This window comes from Diabrotica virgifera, chromosome 6, assembly GCF_917563875.1.
Source record: "Diabrotica virgifera virgifera chromosome 6, PGI_DIABVI_V3a".
Lineage (NCBI taxonomy): Eukaryota > Metazoa > Arthropoda > Insecta > Coleoptera > Chrysomelidae > Diabrotica > Diabrotica virgifera.
In genome coordinates, this window is record NC_065448.1 from 177014955 (window position 1) to 177029900 (window position 14946).

The following is a 14946-nucleotide window of genomic DNA, read 5'->3' on the forward strand; positions in this document are numbered from 1 at the left end:
TGAACAGATATTTCACATTGCAAAAGATAGGGGATGTATACCACCTTCTCAACTGACTAAAAAAATATGGACCTGCAAGGAAATGAGGAGAAAACTCAGAGAATGGTATCAACAGCCAACAATAGAGCCTGAAACATCGGTCACCAATTCACGGTTAATAACTCTACCTTTGAAGTGGTGGACAAATTCACATACCTAGGCTCATCAAAATCAAGCGAAGGATAATCCTAACAAACAAATGCTATTTTAGACTGAAGACATATGAGAAGCAGAAACTTAAGCCAAAAATAAAAATAACCATACTTTCTTTATTTCTCCCCTTCCTTATACCCTTTCAGGAGTCGGATTTGGGCTTAGTTTAGCTACATACTCACCCATCTCTTCCATTCTTTTCTGTCTTATGCTATTAGTTTCATTTCTTCAAGCGTTTTCTGTTTAATATCATTGGTAATTAATCTTCCAAGATAATCATTTGCGGTAACTATTTCCAGTTGAGTATTTTAGCATTTTATATTTATTTCATTTTCTTCCTTTTCGCCGATGACCATTATTTTACTTTTCTAGATGTTTATTTCCATTTTTAATTTCTCTATTGCTTCTGTCCATATGTTTATAAGTTTTTGCATTTTTGTCACGGAATCTGCTATAAAAACTATGTCATCCGCATACAATAAGGCTTCTATTTTTATTGGCTGTAATATTTGGTAGGTATCCTATTATTGTCTGTATTTGGTTCGTTCTTTCTCCAGTCTTTATAGTCAATTCGTTCATGTCTATTATGAATAGTAGCGAACTAAGACTGTCTCCTTGTTTGATATCTCTTTCCCAATTGAATTCTTCAGACCTTTCTCCTGCTATCTGTATAGGTCCTTTTACTACTCTGTATATACTTTCAATTATTTTTATCAGTGTAATTGGTACTTTCATGTTCTGCAAGCATTTCCATATAATTTTTATTTCTATAGGGTCGAATGCTGCCCTTAGATCTATAAATGCCAGAATGAGCTTCCCCCGAGTCAATACTTCTTTCTATTATATTTCTAACGATGTAAATGTTATCGTTTGTCTGTCTTTCTTGTCTAAACGCTGCTTGTTCTTCTCCCTGTTCTTTTTCTACCTCTTGTCTTAGTCTCTTCTCTACTATTTTCGTGTATATTTTAAAACATACCGATGATAAACATATTGCTCTATAATTTTCGCAGTTGACGTGTTCTCCCTTCTCCCTTTTTGTATATTGGCACTATACTATAAGGCTACTTTGTCAGTCTTTTGGGATTTGCTGCTTTTCCCACGCCTCTTTGTATATTCTCAACAACCAGTTTATCCCTTCTTCTCCCATGTACTTGACCATTTCCGGGTCTATATCATTATCCCCTCCAGCTTTTCCTATTTTTACGTTTGATACTTCCATTACTTCCTGTATTATTTCTTCTCTACTTATTTGCTCTAATTCTTTGTTCTCGTTATATTGATATGTTTAATTTCTATCGTCTATTGTTTCATTTCTAAATTTGTTTTCAGAGTATTCTTTCCATAATTTAGCTATCTGTTCTGGATTTGTCTGGATTTGGTTTTTTGTATCCCTTACGGCTGTTATTTCTTATGTTTTCCTTTCTTCATATGTCTGATTGTTGTCCAAAAGCTTCTATTATTTGTTACATAGTTTTCCTGTAAATTTTCTCCAAACTCTTCCCACGTCTTTGTTTTTGCTTGTCTTATGGTGTTTTTCGCTAATCGTCTCAGCCTTTTGTATTCTTCTTTATCTTCTTCCAGCTCGGTTTCAATGTATTTTTCCATGCTATTTTCTTTTTTTCACTGCTGTTTTAACTTCATTATTCCACCATCTCGTCCTTTTATGGTGTTTGTTATGTTTTCTGATTCTACATACTTCTATTGCTATAGACTTTATGACTAGGTACTTTAAAGGCGTTCCATCTTTCCTCCAGTGTCCATGCCTCTTTTTGGTTTTCTAGTTGTCTTAATCTTCTATTTGTTTCTTTTTTGTAATGTTCTCGCACCTGTTCTAATTTGAGCTTATTTACTTTTACTCTTTGGGAATCTTTTCTTTCCACCTCCATTATTTTTTCATTCTCGAGTTTTGCAGTAACCATCCTGTGCTGTGTAACTAGTTCCGGTTCCTTTTCAGTTAAGACGTTATGTATTTTATCTTCCAGGTTTCTCGTATAAACTATTTAATCTATCAAACTTTTCGCTCTTCTCTCTTCCGCCACGAATGTATATTTGTCTTCCATGTTTTGGTTTGTAAGTAAATAACAAAGTAATAACTATACACAAAACCCTTATACAACCAGTGTTGACATATGGATCAGAGACATGGACCATGACCATCTCCAAGGCAGATGAAAACCTTTTGCTTATACATATTTAAACGATGGATCCTGAGAGGAATACTCGGTGGCATCTGTGAAAATGGTGTTTGGAGGAGGAGGTAAACTACGAGGTATACCACAGATATAAACATATATTTGGTGGTAAAGACATAGTATCTCTTATAAAAATAGGAAGACTAAGATGGGCAGGACATCTATCAATATCACAGCAGAACAACCCTCCTAGAAAAATCCTTATGTCACAACCTGTGGGAAGTAGAAATAGGGGTAGGCCAAAACTCAGATGGAAGGATGGTGCAGATGAAAATGGTAGAAAAATAGGCGCAGCAAACTGGCAACAGTTAGCAACGGATAGAACTGTCTGGCGTGATAGACTTGGGAAGGTCGAGGCTGTTTTATAAGGCTGTAGCAACATTGATGATGATGAAAGATAGGGAAGCGTTTAAAGAAGTGATCGTTAGAAGACGGCACAATGAGAAGAAAAATGATGGCACTTATTTTATGGTCCACTATCATATTACTCAAAATAACTTACGTTCTGAAATCTTCTAAGGCTCCAATATACTTTTTAAATGAATTATTTTTGTAGACCCTCCAAATTGGGAGTTTAAGTTCTACCTCTGCTACATTCCAGAAAAACGTATTAATGGCATTAATAATTTTCTGAGATTCTGAATCTTGAGGTAGGTTTGGTTCTAGGCATCCCAGTCTTCTATTTAATGAGACTCTCGCTACAGCTAAAATAAAAACTAGTTTAATAAAGATGTGAAAAACCTGTAAAAAAATAAGTTTAAAATAGTTATTTTTTTACGGCCGTGCTAAGAAAGCCACTTTCCCGCACGCATTTCGTTTCCGAAAGTTGCACTTTCCCGCACGGCGTGCGTGAAAGTAAAATACCTTGTAATATGGCATTATAATATATTACAATACATGCAATAAACTGATATTTATATATTATTTAGTAATTTATTTCTTTACCTTATTGTGTTCATGTTTTAATGAAATTAGCGCGATTATTTCATTCATAGGAGATTCTGACCAATAGAAAGCTACAGAAATAAAAATTAAACTGGTGCGGGAGCACGCCAAATAGAATTCTATTTTGCTGACATCACAAAATAGAATTTCATAATGGGAGGATCGACGGTTACTAGGCAACGTGACGTCACTAAAATAGAATTCTATTTGGCGTGCTCCCGCACCAGATAACTTTTGATAATATCCCGTCGTCAAGTATATTACGTCAGATGCCCTTCGTTGCTATGAAAAAATACATTCAGTGACATTAATGACAATTATTGTTTTAAAAGTTATAAAAGTGATGACTTTCAACCGTCAAATATTTATAACAACTGTGTTTTTAACTGTAGTAATTTGTACTTACATAAATAAATTACAATAAAATTTTGGTTTTGAACAGTTTTATTCATGAAATAATCGCAACAAATTGCACTCGATCTCTAAAATTTTTATCGAATTGTTTCCCTCGTGACACTTTGACATAATTTCACTCCCCTTCGGGTCGTAAAATTAAAACTGTCAAAGTGTCACTCGGGAAAAATTCGATAATTTTAGAGCTCTTGTGCAATTACTACTGATAATTCGATGAAATAAAATTTTATTGACATACTATTTAAAAGTCAGATCAGTAGACAATTACAATGGTTTTGAATCGTCGTCATGGAAACCAATATCGTCGTCGTGGTAACCCGTTATATTGAAAGTTTGGTTTTCACAACCTTGTCAAAGAATTATTTGTGTATTTTCACGTCTAAATAAAAATTGATATAACTCTATTTTTTGTGGCTTTTTTCCAAACGTACGGCCCTAGAAAAAATATTGTTCCTAACTCGTGCGGAAAGTGTCTTCCCCGCACTCGACTGCTTGCCCGAACTCCGCTATCGCGTCGTTCGGGTCAACGGCGTGAAAGTATCACTTTCCGCACTAGTTAGGAAAATAACTATTTCCTAACAAGTGGATAAAGTCATACTTTTCCGCACGCGACTGCAGTTTGCCGAACGACGCGAAGCGGGAGTTCGGCAAGCAGTTGAGTGCGGAAAAGAAACTTTCTGCAAGAGTTAGGAACAATATTTTTTCTACAAGTCTTTAAAAAATGACCAAATCTTAATCAATTAATTTAATTAATATGAAACTACATATACAAATTAATTCTTTGACAAGGTTGTCAAAACCAAACTTTCAGCATAATTGGTTAGCATGACGACGATCTTGGTTTCCATAACGACGATTCAAAACCACTGCTTTTGTCTACTGATTTTTCTTTCGAATATTATGTCAAAATAATTTTATTTCATCGAATTGTCGCGTTAACTTCATTAAAACAGTAACACAATAAGATACATTTGAAATAAAATAGTAAATAATATCTAAATACTAGTTTATTGCATGTATTATAATTATTTTAAGGCCATATTAAAATATCTTAATGCAGTGCAGAAAAGTAAAACGCGTGCGGAAAAGTAAAACTTTCTAAACTAAAACGCGTGAGTGAAAGTAGACATTTTTGCACGCTCGTAGAAAAAAAGATTTATTTAATATTTCGATCAAAAAATGTGTACAGAATCCAACCAAAGCATTTAAAACTGTTTAAATTATTGATGGCATGATATCTATACAAATTCATAGCTATATTAGTATTATCATTCTCTTTGCCTTTGAGGGGTCGGTTTCTTTTATTAGATTTCACGTACATTCTATCAGTAAATCTTGTGAAGCGGTAACAATTAATTTCATTTGGTATGCTAATCAAGGGGCAATTTTCACAATTTTTTTTACCAAAAAAGGGACCAACTTTATTTTTAGCGTAACTTGGTTACTTTTGATGCTAGAAACTTTTTTTAAACAAAAATAAAGTTTTTTAAACGATTTAAAAAAAAAGTTGTGACGAGCTTTCCCTGAGAAATGCTTAATTTTTTGGTTATTTTACGTTGAAATTTCGATTTGGAATTTGACGAAGAAGAATCTAATTTTCATTAGCTATAACTCTGCTTCTACTAGGCTTATAGACTTATACATATACCAATGTTTTCATTATTTTTATAAGATATATTCTTGCTAAGAATATTATTTTCAACATTAATGTCACAAGAGTGCCCGAATAAATTGAAAATAATGTAACAGTTTTTCGATAACTTGTTGCCTGGCAAGAGACACGAGAGCCCGCAGGGATCGAGTGACTATTGCCGCTTGGCAACAAGTTTGAGAAAAACTTTAGCAATTTTTTCTTATTTATTCTTATTATCGTGTGATATTCGCAAGATTATTTTTTAATACTAATACAAAATTCTAGTCTTTGTAAATATACATTCAGTGATATTATCAATATTGTCAATATACTTTACAATTAAAAAGGTATCAATAAAATATTAGTTAAAATTATTTATAAATACAGTGTTATTCATAAAATAATCTTTCCGAATTACACTCGAGCGCTTAAAATGGCCGATTTGAATTTCTCTCGTGACAATTTGAAATTAGATGTAGAACTAAAAGTTTATTTTAGTTAATTTACTTAAACGTGACAGTTGTCAAAACTATAAAACTCATTCTAATTAAACAGAAACAAAATACTTCAAAATTATTACTATTAGTATAATATTGTAAGTAGATTATTCCCAGTATAATAATAATCTGATTGGACATAATTAAACACGTAATAATCTTACTAAATGATTGGTAATTAAAATAATTAAAAAATAATCGAAAAAATACTTACTTTGTGAGTTATTTGCTCAAAACCATCTAAAAACGTAATAACGTGTTTTTATTTTGAAAAATGAACATACTAACTCGCAAATAACTCAAAAAGTATTGACTTCGTGTAAAAGCTCTATAGAACAAATGTTGTCTTAAATTAGTCACTTTATCCACTACCGGACTTATTTTGAACGCATGTTTTTTCACCACCGAGAATAGGTGATACCTACTCACCCCCAGAGCAAAAGTGCACATCGGCACAATATCATTTTTTTTCTTTGGCATGCCTTTCATGTCAATCCAAGGTTCAAGAAGTCGCCCACGCGAAAAGTGGTCCAAATTTTTTTTAACAATTTTTTTAATCAAATTGCAAAAATCAATATTTTCGGCCCAGCCATTTTTTTTTAGATTTTTCGGACCATTCCGGACAAAAAAGATCTTTTATAATTTTTCTCTATAAAGTTGATCGTGTTCGAGTTATAAGCAATTTAAAATTTTAAAAACGCGAAAGACTTTTTAAGACTTCATCTTAATAATTCGGTTAAAAATTATTATTATGAAAGTCAGAAAGTGACTAAATCAAATTTAAAGCCCCCCTACATGATCTTGAAGAAATTTGTGTCATTAATTTATTACTAAGATGTAATTTTTAATTATTAATAATGAGCGGTAAGATCGTATTGAAGCGGCTGTAAATGTTAGTACGAGTGAGATGCGCCATTGGACTGCCTGAATGGCATCTCTTTCGCACTCATCATGGACTGCCGCCTAATACGTGCATGGCGCTCATTATTATTACTTAAAAATAGCAGCTTAGTAATCAAATAATGACAAAAATTTCTTCAGTATCTTGTAGGGGGGCTTTAAACTTTGATTTAGTCACATTCTGACTTTCATAGTAATAACTTTTGACCGAGTAAGCCTTGGTATTGTTAAAAAAATTGTTAAAAAACATTTGGACCACTTTTCGCGTGAGCGACTTCTTGAATCTTATTCTGGAATGTCTCACGAATGTGATTATGCAAAAAAATCTCATGGAAATATTTTCTCCAAAGAACCCGCCGTTTTCGTTTTGTCTAGTGAGTAAATGGAGTATTAAGTATTGGGACTTAGCATTTATGTTTACTAATTTATGTTAATTTCCTTGTATGCTAATTATTATGTAATATAAATTGTCAAATGCAATCCTAAATATTTATGAATTATTTAATCAGATAAATGAAACAAGTCACCAGCTATGTTACCAGGTTTTTAGGTTACAGTATAGAAAATAATAGCATTGCGTAGAAATTCTTAAATCGTTTCGAATGTTTAAATTATTAAATTCAATCTAAATTTTAATACCCGTATTATATAATAGGTAGATAGTCTAAAAGACATTCTAATAAAAATAATCGGATTCGTAATTATAGGATGACTATATGATTTTTTTATGATTATATGATGAGAATATGACTGAAGACACGGAGAAGTGATGAAGCCATAAAAGAAAGAATCACCAAAGAGAAACAAGTTATAGATGCATTGAATTCAGTACATTCAGTAACTATGGCAAAAAAATATAAGACCGTAAACAAAAAAAAATATAATATCTACCATATTGAAACCAGTAATCGCCTATAACTCAGAAGTGTGGCAGTTATCACAAAAACTTAAAGGTTTGACAGTTGAAATGTATTTTTGGAGGAGAGCAGAGGGAAAGTCTAGATTAGAACATGTGACAAATGAGGACAAAAGAAATCAAATTAAAGTACAAAGATCAATAATTATCAACTAATATGGTACGGTCATGTTAGACGTATGGGGAAGAACGACTACCAAAAACAATTTTGGAGTGGGTAGCACCAGAGAAAAGCAAACAAAGGCAACCATCAACAATATGGATGTAAGGAATTTGAAAAGCAATGTCAGCAAGAAATCTATCTGAAGAAGACTGGCAGAATAGACAGGCTTGGCGAACGGGAACCCAAAGGCAGGTTACGCTATAAACGGGATATATACCTAATTATATTATGACGAGTATGATCTTTATATTACGGGATGATCTTTGTATGTGTAAGTATCGCAAAACGAGCAGTGGCGTAGCTGACAGGCGCGCAAGGCGGGGGCCCCGACGTTAGGAGGGGCCCCTTAAAGCCTTCAAGCTTAATACTTCTACTTTTTTTAAAGGGGATTAAAATATATTTCCCTAATAAGCATCAAAATAAGGAATTTGTAAGGAAGTAACGAAGCAGGCAATTGACGTAACTCTTACTCTTTCCGGGTGCAATTTAGAGTTTATTGGACATATTGGTAGCTCACTGTAGCTACCAAAATAATGGCCAGAATAATATTGGAGAGAATTAAAGATCCCATAAATGAAAAATTAAGAATTAACCAAATAGGATTCAGACCGAACAGTTCCTGTATTGACCATATAAATACCCTAAGAATCATCCTGGAACAATCAGCAGAAATGAATCAGGAAGTTTATATCAACTTTGTAGACTTCGAAAAAGCGTTTGATTCAATAAATCGTAATATGATGTGGAGGATATTAAAACTCTATGGAATACCAGACGAATATATAAGAGTAATAAGGCTTTTCTACGACGAATGTTTTGCCAGAGTTGAACATGAAGGGGAACTATCCCAACAAATAAGCATCAAAAAAGGAGTAAGACAGGGCTGTGTCTTGTCACCGACATTGTTTATAATAGTCATAGATTGGATAATGAAACAAACTGAAGATAAAAAAACAGGTATACAATGGTCACCATTTACAAAACTAGAGGATCTAGAGTTCGCTGACGACATATGTCTTATAATATCAAACAGACAACACATGCAAAACAAAATCACCAGATTGAACAACATAGCAAAAACAACCGGCTTAAAAATAAATCCGAAAAAACGAAAATACTATCAAATGGGGAAACGAACGGAAACAATATATATTTGGAAGGGAAACAAATATAGAAGAAGTAAAAGATTTCTGTTATTTGGGCAGTCTGCTAAACACAACAGGAGGCACAGAAAAGGACATAACACAAAGAATAAACTTCGCACAAAACGCTTTCAACTCTTTGCGCAAGATATGGGCCTCGACAAACATCAGCAGAAGAACAAAGTTACGATTATTTGAAACTAATGTAAAGTCTGTCCTGTTATATGGAGCAGAAACATGGAAACACCATAAAAAATTCTTTCAGAAAATACAATCCTTCATTAACAGGTGCCTACGTATTATACTGAGAATATTTTGGCCAAACAAAATTACTAATGACGAATTGTGGAGAATAACAAATGAAGAAAGGATAGAACATACAATAAAAAAACGGAAATGGAAGTGGATAGGACACACTTTACGAAAACCAGCAACAATTATTGCTAGACAAGCTCTACATTACAATGCTCAAGGCAAAAGAAGAATGGGTAGACCATCTTATATGTGGAAAAGAACAATAGAGAAAGAACTCAAAGAAAATAATTTAACATGGAACCATGCAAAAAACATAGCAAAAAACAGAAGAGAATGGAGAAAACTAGTAAACAAAATTGGACGGAACTCAACAGATGATGCGTGGGACTAGCAACCTCACCATCATTCCTCATGCTACTTGAAACACCGCAAGGTGCCCTTTGCTCCACTTGGAGATGTATGATATATGACGATGATGATGGACATATTGGTAGTTTAGATGAAAGTGAATCCCAAAAAAGTAATTTTTTTGTCGGTGGTTCTTTTACTAGCTAAATATGATTCTGTTTTAGCTAAATTAATCAATAAAAACAATAACTTAAAACAAATTACTTGAGCCCCCAAATACAAAACGAAGTTATAAATTTGCTGGCTCAAGAAACTGATACCACTCAAACTTGATACCACTCAAGATATTTTAAAACATTATCAGGTAGGGGAGCCCAAGCGGGGATTTTTGCAGTTACTCCAGCGCATCAGAATATGACATGGGGAGAAACCTTGTTCCCTATAAATGTACCACTTCCTTATAAGATCTTAATACAGGGAAGTTCGTTAAGGGGGCGCGAAAAAATTCTATCCTTAAAAAAACTCTAAATCGTCAGATTAAGATAAGGTAAGTTAAGAACATGCAGAACTGTTCTGCATGTTACAGTGTATATTTAACACTGTTACAGTGTATATTTAAAAAATCTGACGGTTTGAGCGGGGCGTAAGGAAATGGGTGAGCCACAAAGTTTCACAAGAAAAAAGCGAATATTTCGAGAAATAAACGTCAGATCAAAAAACTACAAAATATACGTATTCAATAGTTTTGAAAAATCTATCGAATGACGCCAAACATGACCCCCACGGAGATGGGATGGGGGTTACTTTAAAATATTAAATAGGAGCCCCCATTTTTTATTGCAGATTTTGGATTCCTTACGTAAAAATAAGTATCTCTTATTCGAGACATCTAATCGGAAAAAACGATTGTTGTAAATGGAAAATTAAATTAAAAAATGGAAAGTCCCCACTTAAATGCAAAACTTTACTAAACTTTTTTTGGTTTTAGGACCTAATCTTCACAACCCAATAAGTCCCCATATCGCACGAGAAACTTCAAATTTATCATACTTTCCTCGAAACCTTTCCTCCCCTATTATTAGTTTTATTTTCCGGTACGTAAAAATAACTTGCGATTAAAATAATTTACCTTCCAAAGCAGAAGTTGTTGAAAGTTTTTTGGGATTTATTCGCATGTTAGACCAAAGTGCAAAGGTCTTGTAAATAAAATTTTAAAACTTATACAAGTTAAAGCATCTTTCGGTACACAACTGCAGAGGAAAGGGTTATGATGGGACAAGTGTTATGAGTGGTGTATATTCAGGCGTACAAAGGCGCATAACTGACATTGAAAAAACAGATTGCTATGTTCATTGTGCATTCCATAATCTGAATAAGCTGAACCTAATGTTGAGTGATGCCGTTGCTGGTGTACAGGAGTTGTTTTTTACGATATAATTAAGAGATTATATGTTTTTTTAGTGCAAGTATTAAAATACGGGATGTACTATGTACTATTATTACTTTGGATTCATCGCCAACACTTAAAAGATTATGTGAAACCCGGTGGTCATCCAGACATGATGCTGTTATGGCTTTGCTTCGAGCTTTCCGACAAGTAATGAAATTTTTAACGAAAATTTTATTGCTATCTAAAAAAACGATGAAAAATTAGAAGCTTATGCATTATTAGAGCATATTTTTAAATAATTTTGAATTTGACGTTAACATTACTATTCGATCTAAAATACTTAACTTTATTAATCTAACATTTGCCCTATCTGACAACTTATTGTTTATTTCTTCTGTATAATGCTTCTCTTGTATTGTTGTTATCTTCAATCTTTTGTGAACTAAAGTATTGTGGTTGGATCCTATGTCTGCTGCAGTATTCTTCTTCTTCAGGTGCCATCTCCGCTACGGAGGTTGGCAATCATCATAGCTATTTTAATTTTTGAGGCAGTAGCTCTAAATAGTTGTTTTGAGCTGCATCCAAACCATTCTCTCAGGTTCTTCAGCCATGAAATTCGTCTTCTGCCGATGCTTCTTCTGCCATCTATCTTTCCCTGCATTATGAGTCGCAGGATGCCATACTTCTCGCCCCGTATCACATGTCCGAGGTACTGTAGTTTTCTTTCTTTAATTGTCAGTTCAACTTCCTTCTCTTTACCTATTCTTCTCAGTACTTCATTGTTCGTAACTCTATCTACCCAGGAAACCCTCATAATTCTTCTATACGTCCACATTTCAAAGGCGTTAAGTCGTCTCATTGTCTCTACATTTAACGTCCATGATTCCAGTCCATAGTATAGTACACTATATACGTAGCATTTTGTTAGGCGTACTTTAAGAGCTAATGTTAAATCTTTACTACATAGGACCTTTTTCATTTTCATAAAATTAGAACGTGCTTTCTCGATTCTGACTTTGATTTCTGCAGTGTAGTCATTATTTTCGGTTAGTATTGCAGAAACCTTAATAATGGCATTCCTGTACCTTCTATTAATTATGGTCACATAAGTAATATATTTGATACTTTATCATGCCTTGATCTCCATTTAAAGGCGATCACCATGTGTAAAGCCTTCTGGGTGGTAATGTGTACTAAGTATTCGTTATGACTAGGTCTTTGTCTTAGCTGCTGTACTGCATCAATCTATCCCCTGTATCAATACATGTTTGAAGTACCTACTTAAAAATAAATATCAACTTCAAAAGTATCTAGATAAATGATGGTTGATAATGAAGGCACTCCGGAAGGCATTTCTATTGAAAACAATAGAAATATTGACACCAATTCAATGCATTTTGTCTTAATTTTATAGAACTGGCTAATTTAAAAAAAAATGGGACATAAATATGACTTACATTCTAATGCCCATTTATAAATTTCTGATAGGAAGTGATCTGGTAATTCTCTGTTGGTATCTAACATGTTTTCCATTCTGAAATAAAAATACAAAAAATTAGACAAAATTGTACTATTTTTATAGTAAACTAAATGCAATAGTCAACCTAGGCAAAAGCATACGTGCCAAATTAAACCTCTCAATAATTAAACGCTAATTTTTGGTGCTTCCTGCAATTTTATCTGGATTTTAACCAGTACCGGTTTAACCTAACTTCAGGCCCTGGGCGCTGGAGGTTTAGGGGCCCCCTTCATTGCTATTCGTTGTCAGTTTTTTTAACAAGAAAACACGTGCATTAACTATAAAGGTTTATTGTAAAATCCATAAAATATTTTTTAAACAAGCAAGAAGAATAGCAAACGTAAAAAATAATCCAAAAAATACATTTAAAAACATAAATAAAAAACAGAAAGTTCCACAAAACAACACATAACAAGCAAAAAAACATATTCTAAAAAATGCATAAAGACAAAAATTAGATCAATTTTTTTCTTGACTTGGCATGCGCAAACTGCCATATAATATTATCACAATTTAGTTTCTCTAATTCTTCATTCTCTATAATATACAATAGTGATAATGCGTCTAGATTTTCTTAATCTAAATTTGACCTTAAATATGTTTTTATTCTTTTTAAAGCCGAAAAAGACAGCTCCCCTGAGGCATTAGAAATTGGTATCGTCAAATAAATTTACAGTAAAGTTAAAATATTGGGAAAAGTTGCTTTTACATCCTAGAAGAATCAAATTTTTCATAAATTGTATTATGTTTATTCAATTTTTGGCATAACGTTACAAAATGGGTAATTTCATTCTGCAAGTTCTCTTTGGTTTCATCAACATCGTTTTTATGTTCCTCGCATAAAGTATTAATTGACGTCTTGACTTCTTCTTTATCTCTAGATTAAAAAAACATCTAAAAGTTGATGTTACATTCTTGTAGCATTCAATTTGCGATTCTGAAAACAGCGACTAATTTTCTAGACTCTGGATTTTCTGCGACAGCGATTTTTTTGTCGCTGCGACTACAAATCGCAAGCGGTCGCAGTCGCTTAGAGGCCATTGTATAATGCCAAATTGCAATTTTTGTAACTTAACTTTTGAATGTTTGAAAGAGTGTATATCTATTGTTTGGGTATTGGCATTTTCAAGAATAATCTATTCTTTATCTATAAATTAGATTTATGTATATCTATTTTTGTCTGTCCTTTAACTATTTTAAAAGGACTTATTTTGTTCCTATTTTAAAAGAACTTATTTTAAAGCCGAAAAGTGAGATAAATTTTTATTTAAGCCCCAGAATTCAAAAAGAAATTATTAGAAACTAAAAAAAACTCCGTTTGTGCGATTATTTTGGATACAATTCGAGACATGGTCATTGATTAATAACCTACACAGTTTTTACCCACTACCTGGGTAGTTTTTAATCAATGACATGGCGAAATCTGACAACTTTCTGTAGTTTTTGGAAAAGGGCCCCGCCAAAAACATTGACACGGGGCCCCGCCAAAAACATTGACACGGGGCCCCTGTGGGGCTAGGCTACGGCACTGTGTATAGGCGTGAAGAGATGTAACAATAGAACAAAGGCGTTTGCAGTGTATTGGCGTATCTGCGTATGAGATTTTTTAGGAGAATATGTAAATTATTTAGCTACTTTATTTTTTTATAATTAAAAGAAACGGACCCCTCCGGGGCCCGGGCCCCTGGGCGCCCGCCCCAAGCGCCCAGTGGATAAACCGGCACTGATTTTAACTGGATTAAAGAGTAATGAAAGCTGAAACTTTACACAAGTGGCTAAAGAACATAATCGTTCTAGGAGAAACAAGACAACTGATTTGGGATTATCTAATATAATTTGACCCGTGGTTTAATCTGATATAAAAAAATATTTTTGCTACTAACCTTATCCTTGCTCTAGTTTATTTTTGCTTCTAATTAATACGCATTTTATTTTCGTTTCTAAAATGAGCTTACATCTAGATTCAATGCCTTCAACTATCGAATTAATAGAGAGCACGCACAATATAGTCCATTTACTCACGGTTTTTGCTCTGAATTTTAAAGAACCACGTGTATTTACATGAAAGGCATGCACAGCACATTGCACATAGCTAACATGTCAACGAAAAAAAAAAGAGATATTATGTAGATGTATGGTTTTGCCCTGGGGGTGGGAAACTCACCTTCTCGGGTGTGAAAAACACACGTTAACAATAAGTCCGGAACTGGATAAACTGACTACTTTTGAGAAACTTTTGATCTAGGTATAGAGTTCTTTTTACTGAATCAATAATACTTTTCGAGTTATTTTCGATTGATGTTAATTTTTCAACACAAAAAAATAACGTTATTAGACGGTTTTTCGCAAATAAATCAAAAAGTAAGTATTTTATCGAAAATAATATATGTACTCTTATCAAAAATATAGCTTATAAAATAATGGTGTATGTACAAAGTCT

The 14946-nt window shown here is 33.3% G+C and overlaps 1 protein-coding gene across 5 annotated transcripts in view; it reads right to left on the reverse strand.

Moving 5' to 3' along the window:
* LOC114328622 (probable cytochrome P450 49a1) overlaps nucleotides 1–14946 on the reverse strand; it is a 355075-nt gene that overhangs the window by 74102 nt on the left and 266027 nt on the right. For all 5 annotated transcript variants that reach the window (XM_050654343.1, XM_050654342.1, XM_028277513.2 and 2 more), the window contains exons 5-6: nucleotides 12445–12521; nucleotides 2887–3088 (exon numbers count right to left, since the gene is read on the reverse strand). In XM_050654343.1, the coding sequence (XP_050510300.1) occupies nucleotides 2887–3088; nucleotides 12445–12521 (279 nt within the window). The remainder of the gene's footprint in view (nucleotides 1–2886; nucleotides 3089–12444; nucleotides 12522–14946) is intronic.